A 20738-nucleotide genomic window follows, 5' to 3' on the forward strand; every position below is an offset into this window, starting at 1 on the left:
TGCGTGTCTTTCAGGATGTTGATGTTTCTGAAGAGTCTAGGCCAGTTGTTTTGCAGAATATGCCTCTATTTGGCTTTGTCTGATTGTTTCCAGGTTACTAGATTCAGGGGAAACGTTTTGGGTAGGAATTCTACATAGACATTGTGTACTTCTCAGTGCCTTGCACCAAGAGACCTCTGATATTAATTTGTCCCATTATCTGCTTATGAATAATGTCTAGCTGATCTCTTTATGCAAAGGTACATTTTCTCCTTTGTATTAATAAATAATCTGAGGTGTTACTTTGAGACTGGGTGAATATTTAGTTCCTCTGTAACCTTTTTTGACTGATGTTTTTAAACCCAAAGGAATTAAAGATAATCACTCTTTCCCACTGGAATTGAGTTTTATTCATCTTTGTAAAATCTCCAGTGCTGACACAGAGTAGGCATTTGAATGTGAATTAAAATTCTGATCCCTGCCCAGCCAGTGTGGCCCAGTGTTTGAGCATCGACCCATGAATCAAGGGGTCACCGGTTCGATTACCAGTCAGGTCAAATGCCCCGGTTGGGGGCTCAGTCCTCAGTGGGGGGCATGCAGGAGACAGCTGGTCAATGTTTCTCTCTCATTGATGTTTCCATCTCTCTATTCCTCTCTCTCCCTCTCTAAAAATTCAATGAAAAGATATTTTAAAAAATTCTGACCCCTAACTAGGATATTTGGTTACCAAACCTGTTCATGACCCCTCTTCTCCCTGAAGTTCTGTTCTTTCTGAAACAAAATGAAACTTCTCTACGAAGGCTGCCGCTCATATTACTGATGTCTTCCTTTCTTAAAATTATTTATTCCATCACAACATTTCCACATTATCAAGGTACACCTGTGACTTCAGTCTCTCTCCATCTTTTCTTTTTCATCTTTTTATTTTTGATGTCACTTTCCCTCCCTCCAACAGGAAGAAATGAAGAAAGACAGGGTACCGAAGACTGAGGTCCCCACTTACATAAAGCATGATCCAAGTATTAGCAAATGGGAAATTTGAGTTTAAATTTATCTCATTGTCATGGAGAAGAAGTGTTACGTGATAATGATTTTCATTTTAGTTCCTATACATTCTTTTTCTTCCTCTTTCTTAAAAAATGTTTAAGCCCTAACTGGTTTGGCTCAGCAGACAGAGCAGTGATGGCGAACCTATGACACCTCTGACACGCTAACTCATTTTTTTGGTTGATTTTTCTTTGTTAAATGGCATTTAAATATATAAAATAAATATCAAAAATATAACTTTGTTTTACTATGGTTGCAAATGTCAAAAATTTCTCTATGTGACACGGCACCAGAGTTAAGTTAGGGTTTTTCAAAATGCTGACATGCCGAGCTCAAAAGGTTCACTATCACTGGGATAGAGCATCAGCCTGTGGACTCAAGGGTCCCAGGTTCGATTCCGGTCAAGGGCGTGTACCTTGGTGGCGGGCACATCCCCAGTGGGGAGTGTGCTGGAGGCAGCTGATCGATGTTTCTCTCTCATTGATGTTTCTAACGCTCTATCACTCTCCCTTCCTCTCTGTAAAACATCAATCAAAATATTTTAAAAAGTTTAAATTTCCAGTTGATGTACATTATTATAATAGCTTCAGGTGTACAACAAAGTGATTAGACACTTATATTACTTGGGAAGTGGTCACCCTGAAAAGTCTAGTACCTATCTGAAACCATACATACTTATCACAACACTAGTGGCCTGGTGCACTGATTCGTGCACATTGAAAGGAAATTAATTAGAAGAAATACTTTAATATCACTATTCGCCCTTTCTCTATAATAGAGGTGTCAACCAAATTCACAATCAACAATGACAGATCAAAACACACATGTGCGATTGGCGCCAGCAAGAGCTTTATATGTATCGCACATGTATAAATTATTGACCATATTCTCAATGCTGTATTTATAAGAATACTCAATTCCTAATGAACACTTTCTCTATAAATGAGCTACAGGCTTTATCAGGTTTGCTACATGCTCTATAACTCATATTCAACCACCATAAACTCTGGGGACAAAGATTTTAGATTCAGAAGAAGGACCAGACTTCTGAGTTTAAACAGTTCAATCATTTTATGCATTCAATAAGTCAGGGTGTTGTGTTTTTTTTTTTAAAGGAAATTGTTTTAAAGAGCATATTCTCATCTTCTAAATCTAAAACATCTTTTTCAATATGTAACTTTTGACCATTTCACGGGCATTAGGGGAGAGAGAGAGAGAGGAAATGAAAAAAAATCCTCAGATAGTAAAGATTCTATATTGTATGGACATATGCATAATCTTTAAACAGCTAAAATCATGGCATATCCCTCTCCTTCTAGATCCACGTCTCCATTGGCAAAGCTTCATGGATCTTCTATTTTGGAGAGGCACCATCTGGAGTACAGCAAGACTCTCCTGCAGGATGAGGTACATGAGCCTCTCTCCAGGGCAGCTCACAAGCTCTGGGTCAAAACACTAACCTACAGAAAATGCTTGGAAAGAGGTGGCCTTGAGGGGTGGAGGCTGACAGTGTTTACCTCATAAAAGTCAATGACAGAAATGGCTAAATTGCAACAGTTTTTGAACAACCAAGTTGGAAGTAGCTGGGATGGAGGACCAAAGAGCCATGAAACCTCACAGAATCTCTGTGGGTCTATTGAAAAAAGAAGAAAAGGCTTATAGTGGATGTGTAAATCAGGCACTGGCTTTCTTTTTCATTCCTGGGCACTCCCTTTCATTCAAGGGCATGGTCTGTACTTTCAGAAAGTCAAGCTTTCGTAGTGGAGAGAGGCATGAAACTGGGATATAAGGCAGAATCGGACAACTGCCATCAGAGTGGCACTGAGAGTTCCAGAGGGAGATATCACACTCAGGAGTGGGCAGGGCACAGGGGAGGACAGATTGCACCAGGGACAGCTTTATGCAGGAAGTGTCTTTGAACTTGGTCTTGAATTCACTTTGATTTGCATATATCACTACTACTAGCATTCCATGGGAGGTAGTCAATCTTCCCTTTATCAATTTTATTTAAGGGTACATAGGCTTGTGGAAAAGTTGTGGATATAGTCTAGTTATATCTCCTTTTTTAAAAATCAGTTGAGAAAGTTCCAAACCAAACAATTAAAAGGAGCCATTGATTAGCCGGAGGGGAACACTTGTGTCTCGGCAGAGGACGTGTCTAGAACTGCAGATGCTCATTAGGATGCACCAGCCCTCTCCAGGGTGGAGCTTTTCTCAGTTTCCATCACAATCATTATTACAGGCTCAGGGGAAGGAAAGCACAGAAATATGTCCCAAGTTTCGAGATAACACTACAGTCTTTTAGGTAATGAAAAGCCAAGTGGAAAAACTTATAAGGCAGAGTGACCAGGTAGAAAAGTGTATGTGTAGTGAAGTGCCTTGAGTATTTTTAAGAGCCTATGACTGATACAGCGCCCAGACATGGGGACCCAGAGCAGCTGCGTCAGAATCATTGATTTCATAGGGTGGGGTGGGTGGGTAGGATGTTAAGGACAGATTCTGGCCCTAGCTGGTTTGGCTCAGTGGATAGAGCATCAGCCTGCGGACCAAAGGGTTCTGGGTTTCACTCCGGGCAAAGGCATGTACCTTGGTTGCAAGCTCCTCCCCAGCCAGGGCCCTGGTCAGGGCACATGCAGGAAAAAACCAATTGATGTGTTTCTCTCACATCTATGTTTCCCTCTCTCTTCCACTCTCCCTAAAAAAAAAAAATGGAAAAATATCCTCGGGTGAGGATTAACAAAACAAAACACACAAAAAAACAGATCCTGGGCTGCTTTTCATACTTACTGACGGCTCTCAGGGGTGGGGGCCCAGAAACCTGCACTTTCACCAAGAACTGTAATAGTTCTGATGCATGGCCAGAACTTCTCCCTGCAGTAGCATTTATGCCATAAAAATGATAATATCTATCCTGGGAGAATTCAAAGGAGAATTGGAAAGTAATTCAGAGAGATAAGACTAAATTGTTAATTATCCAATTTGTTATCAGTCTTTGTTTTACTGGTTGAGACTATCTTATATTTTTGAGTAAGAATTTTTTAATTCCTAGTGATTATGTGATACCAAAGGCAGATTGTGTCAAATATATTTTTAATTTTGTTATTTAATTGTATTTACTAAAGGAAAGTATGTTTAAAAACTACAGCCAAATATCTAAATGCTTACCATTGGAAGGCTCCTCATATCTCATAAGTTTTTTCTTTTTGGGACTGGGGAGTTTATAATAAGGTTGTGGTTTTCCATATTAAATTTTTTAATGTTATTTATTCTGCAGCCTGAACTGGGTTTGATGGCTATATAAAGGTTTATTATTCATTCTAAAAAGGAATATTGCATCTCAGTAATCTTTACCATCTTGGCGAGGACCTGCCTACAATGCTATTCAATCTGCTAATTGCAGACTTTTAAGGCCTGTAAATAGAGTCGCTAGGCAATGCAATCACAGAGCTTTTTATAAGCACGCAAATTGAATGCTAGGGGAAAAAAGAAATTTTTAGCCATCCTACGTAGACAATGTGACTCTTTTATTTACTTATTTTTGTATAAAAATGTTTACTTTTAAAATCTTTAATTTTTAAAACAAGGAAGATCCTTAGAATTTATCTAGCAACTTCAGCATTTCATGGGCATGACTCAGACACTTTGTTTTGCATAGGTTTTGACCTAAAATGGCCTTATATCCCCATAGAGCGGGATTCACTGCTTTGTGAATTAGAACCACTTATATTCTAACCAGACAGAAACCTACCCTTTAACCTGAGTGAATGGCTGGAAATACCTGTTAGTCAGATTTGTGAGAGTATACATTGTAATATTATAATGTACTATAAAAATGACAAAATAAATTGCTCAGCATAAATAACAGAACCCTTCTGTTACTCAAAAACACTTCGTTACAAAGTGCATAATAATTCTATTCATACCAACCCCATCGCATACAAAGAAGGCATGAAGAAACTAAGTATCTTCTGTAGGTCACCAGTGTGCCTGAACAGGTGGGCACTCTCCTCCAACGTGAAGACTAAAACTGCCTGTACTTTCTGTGGCTTCTCTCCTGGGAGCCCTAATCAGAATGAATTAGAGCCACTTCCACCTATTTTGATGTGCTATGCAGAATTTATATTTTTATTGCCATTTTAATAGTAGAGGGAGAATAAAAATATACTCTTTCTTTGAGTAAGTGGGCCTTTGTTCCAATGAATGCATCTTTGCTTACTTAAAAAAAATTGCATGCATGAATATGTGTTTAATCCTCAATTTTTGTCCAAAATGATTTGGTGGAGCTTCCAAAAATACATATAACATTAGAGAGGGCTAATGGAAAAATAAGAAAAATAAGACAAAGTATGGTAAAGTCTCAAAATGTTCCCAAAATGTGTACAGTGAGGTATAAACATTTATTAGACATGGGCCACAAATTTGATCAAGAGCTTTCCAGCAACTAATACAAAACAGAAGCAGGATACTTCGTAAGAATCTACGTCCACAGCTTAAAAAGAAACCACTTAGAAGCTTTTCTTTTAAAGGCCTTAGCTGTGAAAGGAATAAAAGAGAAAATATGAAAGAATGTAGAATTAAGAAATGGTTTTTCAATTAGTAGACTTGCACAGTTTTTTTAGATAAAAGTGAAATGAATGAGGGAAAAAATGATGAGTGAAATTTAGGTATATTGTGCTATCTATTAAAAAAGCAGTACAGAAAAATTGAATGTACACTCATTTTCCTTAATCATACCAATTTTAAAAGTATGCCATGTTTGCCGAAACCAGTTTGGCTCAGTGGATAGAGCATCAGCCTGTGGACTGAAAGGTCCCAGGTTCGATTCCGGTCAGGGGCATGTACCTGGGTTGCGGGCATATCCCCAGTGGGAGATGTGCAGGAGGCAGCTGATCGATGTTTCTCTCTCATCGATGTTTCTAACTCTCTATCTCTCTCCCTTCCTCTCTGTAAAAAATCAATAAAATATATTTTAAAAAAAAAAAGTATGCCATGTTCATCTTTTTAAAAAATCCAATATTGATTTACTTTGTAATCCGAAAGACCTTTTGATAACCTGTCAGCTTTAATACAGCTGTTTTATTATTTTGGATTGGAAAAAGGTATGACTTAAATGGGGTACAACAGGATTAGTCATATTTATTTTTATATTTCTCTTTATATGTAGCTTTTCCTCTCATACAGATATACTTAGCAAATAGTAACAGGTATCCAGGTTTACAAATATAAACAATATACATTAAAATAATTGGTGCATAAAAATATTGATTTATTTGGTCGATGGCTATAGATTATGCGCCCTGTACAACCTGACACTTGGTAGAGACAGGAAGTTATAGCCTAAGGGGTTATTTAGATTCATCAGCCTGTTTTGCTTTCCTGGCCCCCCCCCCCCCATTTTGTTTTAATTTGGCTCTTCTTCTTAAATTTTTGTTCATTTTATTTTTTAAGATTACATATATTACAAGGTGTACAACATGTTTCAATATACATATACATAGTGACATGATTGCAACAACCAGCTAATTAACATATCCATCTCCTCACATATTTACCTTTTTGTGAATGTGTGGTGAGAACTCCTGAGACCTATTTTCTTAGCAAATTTTCAGTATACAGTAAAATTAAAATGTCTTCATGCGCTTTTAATATTAATTAGTCTAAAAATTTAAGGCATTTCTACACATGCCCTCACTTTTTCCCCCAGTACAGCAATCAAGGATGAATTTAAATGTCACTGGAGCTACAAAGTATATGTCACATTACATTTGGAACATAAAAATGTGCATCAATGAGCAAATAAAGACAGTAAGTGACTCAATGACATAAACATGCCATTGGGTCACCACCAGTCCAAAGGCCACCATGGTGCCAAAATCAAGGGCAGGAAGTGAGATTAAAATTGTAAATGCTCCTTTTGCTCTTCCTTCTTCCTGGCCAATCCAGGCCAGGTTGAGAATGCCCTGTATCCAGATTTGGTTCAGAGTATGGACTGGGATGCCCCAGGGACTGCTGTGAACTGTGTCAAATAAGAAACTGATTTTGATCTAGACAGGTTTTCTTTTGTTTATTGTACTTCTTGGAGTGTTCAACAGCCATTTTTTCATTCTATCAATTTAAATAGACTACAGTTGCCACTATGAACTCATTATTTTAACAAAAAATATCACAGCTTCCCTTTCTACTACTTATAACTGTTGTGTAAAATACTATTTTTGGTCCTAGAATTTGTTTTATAAAAAGATTACTTAAGCGAAGGCTTATATAACATATGATATAAAAAACTTGAGTTCTTGTTCATTTCTTGCTTTCTAGTATTTCAATCTCCTGGAATGACAGAGAGCCATAGTTGGTCTCGGGTTTGCAAGTCTCTTTTAACCTGAAGCTAGCCTCAAAACTTTACATAACAAGAATAATGATATGGCCTTTGTAGCAATTTATGGTTTTAAAATGCATTCTCAGTTATCTCATTTGAGTTAACATTCCACAAATATTTATTGAGCATAGACTAAGTGCTAGGCAGTTAGGCAGGGCAGCTGTTATTATCCCCATTTGAGAAAGCAAATACAGATGCTAAATGACGTGTCCGAGATTATACAACTATCAAGTGGTGAATATGGGAACCGAACCTGGGTTCCTTGTTGAGAGGCAGTGTAATGCCATGCTGCACTGGTTTAGATTCCAGCTCTGCCGTGTACTCACTGTGTAACCATGAGCAAGTTACTTAACCTCTCTGTACTGTGGTTTGTTTTAAGATTAAGAGTATTCATAAAGCATTTAGAATAGTGCCTGGTAAGCAGTAAGTATTATGTGAGTTGCTGCTATCATTATATGGTGTTTAGCCTAGTAAATTTGTTATAAAAAATGACTTAAGTGAAGGTTTATATAACATATACTAGAGGCCCAGTGCATGAAATTCATGCATAGGTAGGGTTCCTAGGCCTGGCCAGTGATCAGGGCTGATCTATAGGGTGACCGGTAGGGCGATTGGGGCCCCCACTCACAACCGCTTTGGCCTGGCTCCACCTGCTCACCTGCTCCACCATCCCGCCGAGGTCCCACTCTCGTTGGGGCCCACTGGAGCCAGCAGCGCCTCCATTGCCGCCCGCTGCCAGTGCCACATTGCCAATGCCCGCCATGTTCCACGCCGCCCCCTGGTGGCCAGTGCATGTCTAACTCCCAGTCAGTTGAATTCCCGCCTGTGGGGACAATTTGCATATTAACCTTTTATTATATAGGACTAGTGGCCCGGTGCACGAAATTCGTGCACCGGGGTGTGTGTCCCTCAGCCCAGCCTGCACCCTCTCCAATCTGGGACCCGTTGGGGGATGTCTGACTGCCAGTTGAGGCCCGATCCCTATGTCTGATCAGGCCTAAACTGGCAGTCGGACATCCCTCTCACAATCCGGGACCTCTGGCTCTTACCCGCTCACCTGCCTGCCTCCTTAATCACCCTTAACCACTCTGCCTGCCAGTCTGCTTGCCCCCAACTGTCCTCCCCTTCCAGGCCTGATCATCCCCAACTGCCCCCACCCACCGGCCTGGTAGCTCCCAATGCCCTCCCCCCCCTGCCAGCCAGCTGGCCCCCAACTGTGCCCCCCTGCTGGCCTGATCACCCCCAACTGCCCCCTCTGCTGGCCTGATCACCCCCAACTGCCCTCTCCTCCTGGCCTGATTGCCCCTGACTGCCTCTGCCTCAGCCCCGCCACCATGGCTTTGTCCGGAAGGACGTCCAGAAGGTCTCCAGGAAGGTCTCCCAGTCTAATTACCATATTACCCTTTTATTTGTATAGATAATATAGAAAACTTGAGTTCTTTGTTCATTTCTTGCTTTCTAGTTTTTCAGTCTCTTGGAATAACAGAGAGCCATAGCTGGTCTTGGGTTTGAGAGAAGTCTATTTTATGCTGCCTCTATCTCTACATAAGTTAATATACTATTTCCTCTTTTCTTTCCAATGGAACTTTTCCTGTATTTCATAACAGTCGATTTCATTTGGCAAAACCACTATATATCTGTCCTTTAGCCTGTATGCCTATAAAGGTCTATTTGGAATATCAGATCTTTTAAAAACCACTCCCAACTTTATACTCTAGTTTTCTAGAACACTAAGAAAGGAAGCCAATCCATATGTGAAGAGATCATTAGTGGGAAACTCTTTCAAGAAAGGTCTAGTTAAGTCTTTGTAAAATATTATTGCAAGGATACATTTTGAGAACAGCTTGGGAGAATTTCATTATTTTTCATACACACACATGAGTACTAGTGTAATTCACAGTTCCTGAAAATTTTCCTGTGATCACTCTGAAATTACATGGTAGGTAATTCAACATGGATATCTAACAGTTGGACATCTACCAGATATTCTTTTTTTTTAATTAAATCTTTATTGTTCAGATTATTACATTTCTTCCTCTTTTTCCCCCCCATAACTCCCCTCCTTCCAGTTCCCACCCCACCCTCCACCCTCACTCCTCACCCACTGTCCTCATCCATAGGTGCACGATTTTTGTCCAGTCTCTTCCCGCATCTCCCACAGCCCTTTCCCCCCCAAGAATAGTCAGTCCATTCCCTTTCTATGTCCCTGATTCTATTATAATCACCAGTTCATTCTGTTCATCAGATTATTTATTCACTTCATTCTTAGATTCACTTGTTGATAGATGCGTATTTGTTGTTCATAATTTGTATCTTTATCTTTTTCTTCTTCTTCCTCTTCTTAAAGGATACCTTTCAGCATTTCATATAATACTGGTTTGGTGGTGATGAACTCCTTTAGCTTTTCCTTATCTGTGAAGCTCTTTATCTGACCTTCACTTCTGAATGATAGCTTTGCTGGATAAAGTAATCTTGGTTGTAGGTTCTTGGTATTCATCACTTTGAATATTTCTTGCCACTCCCTTCTGGCCTGCAAAGTTTCTGTTGAGAAATCAGCTGACAGTCGTATGGGTATTCCCTTGTAGGTAACTGAGTTTCTTTCTCTTGCTGTTTTTAAGATTCTCTCTTTATCTTTTGCTCTTGGCATTTTAATTATGATGTGTCTTGGTGTGGTCCTCTTTGGATTCCTTTTGTTTGGGGTTCTCCGCGCTTCTTGGACCTGTAAGTCCATTTCTTTCACCAGGTGGGGGAAGTTTTCTGTCATTATTTCTTCAAATAGGTTTTCAATATCTTGCTCTCTCTCATCTTCTGGCACCCCTATAAATTCTGGTGTTGGTACGCTTGAAGCTGTCCCAGAGGCTCCTTACACTATCCTCGCATTTTTGGATTCTTTTTTCATTTTGCTTTTCCGGTTGGATGTTTTTTGCTTCCTCGCATTTCAAATCTTTGACTTGATTCTTGCGCTCCTCTGGTCTGCTGTCGGGAGTCTGTATAATATTCTTTATTTCAGTCAGTGTATGCTTAATTTCTAGTTGGTTCTTTATCACAACATCGAGGGTCTCATTAGATTTCTTGTAGATCTCAATAAGTTTATCGGCGGCTTCTAGACAGTTCTTGAGAGACCTTAAAAGTGTGGTTCTGAACTCAATATCCTCCATTGACAATTTTGTCCTGTTTCTTTGTCTCCGCATTTTTTATGCTTTCTTGGTGCACCCCCTAGTGGTCTTTGTGCACAGTCTTGTTGTAGTTAAGCCTTGATTGTTGTAGTTAATACTGGGGGGATTTGACCTCCAGGCCAACTGGCTGTGAGAATCAGCTGTGTCTGCAGTGGGAAAATTTCTGTCCTCTGGGGAGGTGCTAATCTAGCCTTTGCCTGAGGCTATCCGGCAAATGGCTCTGGGCAGGGCTTGGGCAGGGCAGGTCGCACGGGATCTTTGTATTTCCTGCACTGCGCCTCCTCTGAGTCTCGGTATGCCGTTCTCTTTCCTTCTAGTTGAAGAATTTCCCCTCAGCCAGCCTTCTTGTGGTTCTGGGTGATGTCCGTTCCGTCTTCTAGTTGTATTTTTGAAGTGGTTGTTCGAGGCAGCAAACTCTGGTGTTTACCTATGCCGCCATCTTGGTTTTCTCCCAGATATTCTTTATTAAAGCTCTTTGATTAATACAAGCACATATTTAAACCTATTAGTATTGTTTAAATGGTCCTGGAAGAAAACACTTTTATTTACTTCAAAATCTTATACTGATTACATGAACGTTTGCTAGTATCTATTTTTATGGGTAAATTACTTACTCAAAGTAGAGAGGTTTTCTTAATCCAAGATGCAAAAATTGAAAGCAAACAGTGAAAGCAAAAATTGAATGCAAAACAGTGGAAGACCTAGTTTTCTTCTCTCTGTAAATAATCTTTATTTTAGGCATAGTTTGGTTTGTTTGTTGAATCACAGGCAAATTAATGATTGCACTTTATTGTGAATGTTCATCTTACAGAGTTTAAACATCTTCCAGAACCTAAATAAACGCCAGTTTGAAACAGTTATTCATTTGTTTGAAGTTGCAATAATAGCAACTGACCTGGCTTTATACTTCAAGTAAGTACAGAACTTCCTTATACCTGTGTGGTTCTGCCTTCCATAAATGGTCCGTTGCAATAAACTTGAAGGACATTTATTCACACACACATTTATTAGTCTCCTTTTGGGTTATCAATAAAACACCTTCAAGATGCATGACAGTGAATTTCTAGACATCTGGAAACTTTTAAAAGCTAAGCCCCTAATATTAAATAGTTTATCTGAAAAAGGTTGAGTTGAGGAATATTCAGCAAGATTGTCGTATTGCCAGAAGGGTGATCCCACACAACCTCATGAGGTGGCTTTTGTCCTGAATTCACCATGGTCCGGAGTCTGGGAGATGAACAATCTTGGTGATACTGATGCAAATTAACCAAACTCCCAGAATTCTGAGTTATATACAGCAGAGTACCAGCTGATTTATTATAATAATAGTTACGAGGGACCAGATACTTCAAGCTTCTGCATATTTTCTTGTCAGTGAACCATAAAGCTGCTTGGTGAAAATGGATTAGAACCAAGTGAACAAGTTATAGGATCCAAATATTTAATGACTGATGGGAAGTATCAAATTGTGCCTCTCTGATCCTTCTTAATTAAAAATTTAATATTAGATAGTTCAAACATGAAGACAGATACTTAGGATAATATAACTCAGATTCAACAAATGCTAAGATTTTGCCATACCTGTCTTATTTTTTTTTAAGGAGAAAAAAAGTGATAGAAATGAGATATTCCCCCCCCCCCACACACACACACACACACTCCACCATGAAAGACCCCTCCTTTCTCCCTCAAAGACATGACCATTCAGAGGCTGATGTGTATTTGTGTATTCCTTTCCATCCATGTTTTTATATGGTATTGTGAAGTATATTTAAAAATTTCCCATAAATGGTATCATACTGTATATGCCTTTCTGCAACTTGCTTTTTACATGCGACATTTTCTTTTAAAGATTTGCCTTGACGGTAAATGGAGATCCAGTTAATTCGTTTGAACTGTATATTCAACTGTATGCATATACCATAATTAATTTAGCCATCCTTCTATTCATGGACATTTAGATTATTTCAAATTTTTCATAATTGCCCACAATACTAAATTGTATGTCCTTGGATATATGTTTCCTAAAAACTCTCCCTAGAAATGAAATTGCTGTAGGGTTTGCATATCTTCAATTTTACACCTCATTGTGAAAGGTGACCCAACAGAGCTTACGCGCAGTAAGACAATTTAACTGAATAGTACAGTGTGCGTAGAGCTTGTCTCAGATATAGTCATGCAAATATGGCTATATTTTATGCACAGACATATTATAAAATGTAACTTCTTACCTTGGCGTCCACACCCACAGAGTCATTGGCTGTGCTTCAGGAGATCTGAAAAGCTCATGTTAAAGATACCTTTTTACCCTCTGGTCTTATATGCTATTGCACAGCTGCATCTTTTTTTAGGAAGAGAACCATGTTTCAAAAAATTGTTGATGCCTGTGAAAAAATGGAAACTGAAGAAGAGGCCATCAAATACATAACCATTGATCCAACCAAAAAAGAGATCATCATGTGAGTAGTCAGAATTTTATTCCTATTTTGGCAAAAATCACTTATTTTGTATTTCTTTCTGTATTAACAATTTTTGTTTCTTCCAAAGGGCAATGATGATGACTGCATGTGACTTGTCAGCTATAACGAAGCCCTGGGAGGTTCAAAGTCAGGTGAATAAAATTATGTTTCCTTTTCTGTCACACTCGTAGGTCCCACGTAAAATGGAACAAGAGTATATCGGGTAACCTCAGACATTTATTCACACACACATTTATTATTCTCCTTCTGGGTTATCAATAGAGTTATCAAGTGATATTATAGCTATCACTTATTTGAACTAATCTAAATGTCCATGAATAGAAGGATGGCTAAATTAATTATGATATATCACTTATATGAAGCTATTATCTTCCATTACCCTGAACTTGTGCTCTCAAGCAATCAGTTTATAATTTAAAAAGATGGAAAGAGGAACTTGAGAAGTTAAGACAAAGATAAAATGTTCCCTGTTGGGTATGAAAAAAGGCAAATTGCTTTCACGAGCTCACAAATGTAAGACAATAGGTCTTTTTGATCAGGCCCCAGAACAAGACAGGTAGAGGGAATATTGGAAAGAAAATGCTTTCCTGAAAGTATTCCTTATCACTGGACAGGCAATGAAAAGTTTACGTAGTTATTCAGGGATTGTGTGATAAATCAGCACGAGGATGAATCATTAGTGCTTTTCTCTTTCCTACAATCCCTTCTTCAGTGCACAATCTCCCCCCTTTATTAAACTTAAATTTACTCCATTCTCCTTGTTCCATAACATTCATATTATTACTGTTATAGCACTTACCACACTGTATACTAGTTCATGACTGCCTTCACTGGACTGTGAGCATCTTAAAGAAAAATGTCACATCTCATTCTTCTTAGCAAGCCTGGCTCATGCCAATATAAGGCAGCTAGTAGGTGTTCAATAAATTTGATATTGGGTTTTTAAAAAGGATATAAATAAACCCTCAAACATCTGCACACTGTAATCAAGTAAAGCTGTGTTCTAGCCTGTGTGTGCGTATGTGTGAGTGTGGTGTGCATCACACATGCAGATAGATGCTAGATGCTAATAGAAGCAGGACAGAAGGAATTGGGAGATTCCAGAGCTTGAAGCATAATATAATTGAATTAAATATCTTCCCATTTCCCTTTTTTACTGTTGAGAGATGGTGGCAATAGCAACTAGGAGGTAGGCACTCCCAGAATGAGTTTGGAACACTGATAAGAAGAGAAATTCTCCTTTCCCATTTTCATATGATCTGTAAATGTCATCTTTTTAAAACCAAAGAGCATGCGGTATGACAATATGCTCAGAGGTACTTTAAACAGTAACTATATACCCTGTCTTAAATGTCATTCATACTAATACAATGCAGATTTTCTATTAATAAGTTGCTTTCATGAACCAAGTCTTTCTTATTTGCAGGTAGCACTTCTAGTTGCAAGTGAATTTTGGGAACAAGGAGATCTGGAGAGAACAGTGCTGCAGCAACAACCTATTGTAAAGACCTTGACATAAAAAACACACTATTTATTTAAAAATATCGATACAAATCTGTCTATTTTGTTTGCTGAACCTTAGATAACTATCTTTAAAGGGTTTATTTTTCTTTCTAGCCTATGATGGACAGAAACAAAAAAGATGAACTGCCTAAACTTCAAGTTGGATTTATTGACTTTGTTTGTACTTTTGTATATAAGGTAAGTAAACAAATTATTTGGGTGAAATACATAATCATCTGGATGAGAATTTTGCTTTCAAACTGTTAACCAAATACAAAAAGACCCCACATGAAAAGCCATTAGTGGAGTCCTTATTTCTCCAAGGAAGTTTGCGGTATTATCCTAATCTCTCATTCAGGAGTGGAAGGAGAAAGAACTCAGGTGAGAGCAAATTGACTCAGGCAGGCAGGAAAGGAAGCCCGTCTCCGTTCCCAAGGCACTGAGTTAAATGCGACCTAGCAGTGCTGAACACCGGAACATTTTCTTACAGCTCTTCTGCATATGGAAAGTACTGAATATTAACCACACAATTTAAGTAGTTTTTTACCTGAAATTCTCTGTAGGAGTTCTCCCGGTTTCACCAAGAAGTCACCCCCATGCTGAATGGCCTTCAGAATAACAGAATGGAGTGGAAATCTCTGGCTGATGAATATGATGCAAAGGTGAAGGTAATGGAAGAGGAGGTGAAAAAGCAGGAAGAAGGAAACATGACTGAAAAAGGTTAGATGGAATTTGATTTTCCTTCTTGCAAGTAGCCAGAAGTCACATGACAAAAGCATAAAAAGTAAACACAAATATTAAACTTGCTTTACTGTACGGTCTGATAATTTTAAGATGTTAGTGATTTTCAGGTTACCTCCCCTCCCTCCACCCCCCTCCCCGCCCCCCCAACACACACACACACAGACCTTCCTTAGAATTCCAGATGGAATTGGCTGGTCCCATTGACTAGGGGTGGGGCTAGGCTTCCTCATCCACTCTAGAAGTTGGCTCCTGAGGCACCTCTGCAGATACTGAGTTTTTAGAAATAACATGAAAACCATGAAATCAAAGGGATCAACAATGTTAGTCCCAACATTATGCATTCGCTGTGAGACTTTGAGCAACTTGCTGAACCTCCCTGAGCTTAATATTCTTCTCTATATAATGAGAAGGTTTTACAGATCTCCAGGTAGCCCTACATGTAAAGCAAAGCTGGCCAGCTGAGTGAGGTGTCAACAGGTACTCCAAGACTTAGCCTGCCTGCGCCTCAAATGTCTCCACGGCTATTTTTCCTAATGAAATCTCTACTCTTAAAATCACTTTGTTAGACTTTCTTCAGAAAACCTCTGTAAGACACTCAGGATCAATTATTAGCTCATCAGATGTCTCAAAATGTCATCTCTAAAGTGGAATGTGAATACGATGAGATTTTTTTTCCTGAGAGTTCAGCACTCAAAAAGTTTGTAAGAAATTCTTATTAACAAAGAATTCATCTCTATCTGGAAAGGCCTTGCAAAACAGAAGATACAACAGTCCTTTTAGAGCGTTCTATTGTGTTTAAGAGTATTTTAAAGACTTTAAAGAGGGAGAAAGTCTTTTGCTGAAGAGGCTAAGGATATCCTTCAACAGAATAAAAATAGGATTTCTGACTCCTTGATATCCACTTATGTACTTATTCAGTACAAGGCCCTGTGTTAGGCAGGCCCTGGGGAGAGACTGAGCCCTTATCTCACAGATGGGGGAGCTAGATGCTAAAATAAGTGAGTGCTTGGTTATCTAACTATCAGAGGAAGCATGAGGTGTGTACCTGAGGAAGGATGCTTATGCTAAACTCTGAACTCTGGCTAAGCAAAGAGAGGTGGGGTTCAGAAAGGAGAGAAAGAAGAGAATATGTACAAAGGCTTTGAAGTGGCAATAAGCTTGGTGCAACTGGAGAACTTAAGGAGACTAGACAGTAACCAGGGCAAAGTATCAGAGGCTGGTAATGCAGGCAGCCCTGCCAGGTTGTGTTGCCTTGAAGGCCTTACTAAGAATGTGTCCTCCAGAAGAGCTAGGGGAAGTCATTAAAGGGATTTAAATAGGAAAGCCATAATATCTAATTTGCACTACAGAAAGATATCAAAAGTGGTAATCTTACTGAGCAAGTGATATTTCTTAGTACAATAAAATTTAATCTTTCACTCAATTTTATGATAAACAGGGTAATAGGGTATCAGGACCTTTAAGTGGCTCATGGCATTTTTATTTATCTATCTATCTAGCTATTTATTTGTATTCAGTATATTGAACTAGAGGCCCAGTGCACAAAAATTTGTGCACTCGGGGGGGTCCCTCAGCCCAGCCTGTGCACTCTTGCAGTCTGGGACCCCTCGGGGATGACCACCTGCTGGCTTAGGCCTGCTCCCCAGGGAATTGGGCCTAAGCTGGCAGTCAGACATCCCTCTGGCAGCCCAGGAGCCCTTGGGGAGTGTCCACTTGCCAGTGGGGAGCAGGCCTAGCTGCAGTGGGACAGCCTTAGCGCTGCTGAGGAGGCAGGAGAGGCTCCCACCACCACCGCTGTACTGGCAGCCATCAGTCTGGCTTGTGGCTGAGCAGAGCTCCCCCTGTGGGAGCACACTGACCACCAGGGGGCAGTTCCTGCATTAAGCATCTGCCCCCTGGTGGTCAGTGTGTGTCATAGTGACCAGTCATTCCCAGTTGCTCTGCTGTTAGGGTCAATTTGCATATTACCCTTTTACTATATAGGATGTGGATCTTCTCTACTTTACGTGCATAAAAATCACTGCTGAACCTTTTTCCTATTACAGTGACAGGTTTCTGTGAACTAGGAACATTATTTTGTATTTCCAGGCAACAAGCTTTATGCCTAGCCCAAAGCAACAACTCAGATTCCCAGATTGTGTACTTCAGTGGTTCTCTTAAGAAACAGATGTTATAATTGGCTAATTCTTTATTAGATTCTATTTTTAAGTGGACTAATTCTGAATATGTATTTAAGTTTTTAAATAGTCAAGCCTTTAGTATTTGCTATAAGCTAAAACTAATTAAGCCATAAAGTTAATACTAACATCATTAGAGTGTTAGAATAAAAACACTATGTATCCACACTCCCAATAATACTGTTTTTCTCCTTTTTACTAGCTACAGAAGATTCAGGAGATGGTGTTGATGACAAAAAGTCCAAAACATGCCTAATGTTGTAGTATGATCCCTTGTTCTACATTTCAAATATTGTTTCTACTCTTGAAGAAAAAGAGAAAACATTCAAAAGAACTTCAGCAAATTTCATTTAGCAAACCATCAAGTAACACAGTAGGAGGGGCTTCAGAAAAGCTCCTCTTGTGACTATCAGGGAAAAACACACTGAGGATAAAATAAAGTTCTACAAAAGTGCAAAATCAGATGAGAATGAGTGCTTTTTAAAAGTTATTAATTGTACGCATCTGCTAGGGCTACCATAACAAAATATCTCAGACTGGGTGACTTAAACAACAGGAATTTATTTTCTCACAGTTCTGGAGGCTAGAGGTCCAAGTTCAAGATGTTGGCAGGGTTGGTTTCTCCTAGGTTTGTAGATGGCCAGCCTCTCCCTCTGTCTTTACATGGTCTTCCTCCTGTGTATCTGTGTCCTAATCTCTCATAAGCACACAGTTGCATTGGATTAGGGCTCACTTATATGACCTCATATTACCTTAATTACCTCTTTACACACCCTATCTCCAAATACAGTACATTGAGGTACTGGGCATTTCTATTTCAACATGCCTTTGTGGCGGGGGTTGGGGGGGAAGACACAATTCAGCACATAGCATTAATAATCGTGATTTATACTCAAATCCCTTCCTGAACTAAAAATACCTAATCAACATGTCTTATTGTAAGAGTATATACAGCATAAAATGTATAATGTATATAAATACTATATAGAAAACAAAATGAGTCAAAGGTTATTTAATCTGAGCTGCTTATCATCTCTTTCCTCTACATTTTACCCTTGATAATGGAATGGTAAAGCCCACTCCACTTTTGGCAGCTTATAAACTATGTCTTATCCTATGCCCACCCTTCTCCACAAGTCTGAAATTTTTTATTTTATGTGTAACTAAGAATATTTTATGTTCTGATCTAGTGTTCTCATTGAAAGAATTATCTATTTATAAGACATTACCTGGATGAACCTAATGCAAATTAAACCAGCTGATAAATATTATGCATTATTCAGAAGAATGTAATTTGATTATGTGACACTTTTACTATCAAAGCCATTGGGAAGGACGTCGAGAGAGGTTACTTTTAAAAATGATTATTAGACCTATATATTGATTCTATGTACTTGCCCAGAGATGCTAAGGACAATCCACTACTTCTAGTACATGGTGCATGTCAGGACATTAGAAAAACTTAGCATTTCTTCCTTTACTTATCTATAACCATAGACTGAATTAAAAAACAGACCAAATAATAATTACACCATAGACTTTTAATCAAAAGATATATAAATTATAATGAAATGAATTGATGATCGAGCCTCTAATATTTTGTTAAACAGAAGATATTAATTTTAAGCAGCCAAGAAATAACTCACCATTTGTTATATTTTTATAAGATAGGTACTTAGAATTTTGACTGCTACTCTCACATAAGAATGTAAGGTCCTTGAGATGAAAGTTTTTGTCCATTTTAGGCTGTTTTGTTCATAATGCTACCCAGGCACCTAGAGAAGTGCCCAGTGTTAAGGTAGGTGTTCAGTAAATATGAGTATTTTAAATAAATCTCATCACTCAGGTTTATAAATGAGGAGTGCCTGTAAGTTAATATTTTGAGGAAGAAAAAACTCAATATCTACAACCAAATAAGTGTTTTCTATTTAAGTGGGTAAGTGGTACTATACATCTTATTTTTATTGCTTAAAATAATTTTGAAATACCACTTCTAGGGTTATTTTAGAGGCTGCATTAAAAAAATTATTCTTTAGCTTTATGTAATTTTAGACCCAAAAATATCAGTCAGGTCAAACAACTTCCCTTCCTCATTCACTAGAAAGTGAATTGTGGGGAAGAAATGTGCCACCTCTTAAGGTCTGCAAAAGTAGGAACTTCACTTAAGAGTAAGTATAAGTAAGTACATTTCATATCCCAAACCAAGGCTCACTGCACACCACTGACTGCATTATAGTCAAATTTGAAATAGGTCTATGGGAGAATCAATATTTAAACTCATCATCTTGAGGCCTTTTCAAAGACTCCTTAAAAATATGACTCCCATGATTTACCATCCTATCTAATAGAGAAACATGGTAATTAACCGTAACTTCGCTACCCTTCCCATTGGCTAATCAGCAAGATATGCAAATTAACTGCCAACCAAGATGGCGGCCGGCAGCCATGCAGCTGAAGCGAACAGGAGGCTTGCTTGCTCCAGTGAAGGAGGAAGCCAAGGTTCCCCACCTGTCACTGCCGGCCTCTGAGGTGCAGTCTAAGAAACAATGTTGCAAATATAGAAGCTAAACAAACCCCATGCTTTCAGCCAGCCGGCCAAGCTGGAGTTGCAACAGTGTTTCAATTATAGAACCCAAACAAACCAGATACCTGCTTTCAGCAGCCAAGGTCTCAGAGCTGGAGCCGAGCCTCAGAGCTAAAGCCAGCTCTCAGTTCCAGTGACAGCCATAGAAGGCAAATAAATCCCAGAATAAAAAAAGAAAAAAGAAAAAAAGGAGAGGTTGGGAGCTTCAGTCACCCGCCAGCCTGAAAACGGCCCTCAGCCCCTCATCCAGACTGGCCAGGCACCCCAGTGTGGACCCCCACCCTGAAGGGGGTGTGACCAGCTGAAAACAGCCATCACCCCCTCATCCAGGCTGGCCAGGCACCCCACTAGGGAACCCCACCCTGAAGGGGGTGTGACCACCTGCAAACAGCCATCATCACCTCATCCAGACTGGCCAGGCACCCCACTGGGGACCCCCACCCTGAAGGGGGTATGACCAGCTAAAAACAGCCATCATCCCCTCACCCAGGCTGGCCAGGCACCCTGATCCGGGACACCCTTCAGGGCAAACCAGTCGGCCCCCACCCGTGCACCAGGCCTCTATGCTATATAGTAAAAGGGTAATATGCAAACTGACCCTAACAGCCGAAGGACTGGGAATGACTGGTCACTATGACACACACTAGCCACCAGGGGGCAGATGCTCAATGCAGG

At 39.4% G+C, this 20738-nt stretch overlaps 1 protein-coding gene across 1 annotated transcript in view; it reads left to right on the forward strand.

Annotated features, from left to right (window-relative positions):
* PDE6C (phosphodiesterase 6C) overlaps positions 1 to 17824 on the forward strand; it is a 41496-nt gene extending 23672 nt beyond the window's left edge. Inside the window, exons 15-22 of the mRNA XM_059662874.1 lie at positions 2346 to 2433; positions 11387 to 11487; positions 12927 to 13034; positions 13123 to 13186; positions 14482 to 14556; positions 14673 to 14756; positions 15122 to 15278; positions 17682 to 17824. Coding sequence (XP_059518857.1) covers positions 2346 to 2433; positions 11387 to 11487; positions 12927 to 13034; positions 13123 to 13186; positions 14482 to 14556; positions 14673 to 14756; positions 15122 to 15278; positions 17682 to 17743 — 739 coding nt within the window. The 3' untranslated portion in view covers positions 17744 to 17824. The remainder of the gene's footprint in view (positions 1 to 2345; positions 2434 to 11386; positions 11488 to 12926; positions 13035 to 13122; positions 13187 to 14481; positions 14557 to 14672; positions 14757 to 15121; positions 15279 to 17681) is intronic.
* The last annotated feature ends 2914 nt before the right edge of the window (positions 17825 to 20738 follow it).

Source organism: Myotis daubentonii, chromosome 13 (assembly GCF_963259705.1).
Source record: "Myotis daubentonii chromosome 13, mMyoDau2.1, whole genome shotgun sequence".
Classification (NCBI taxonomy): Eukaryota; Metazoa; Chordata; class Mammalia; order Chiroptera; family Vespertilionidae; genus Myotis; species Myotis daubentonii.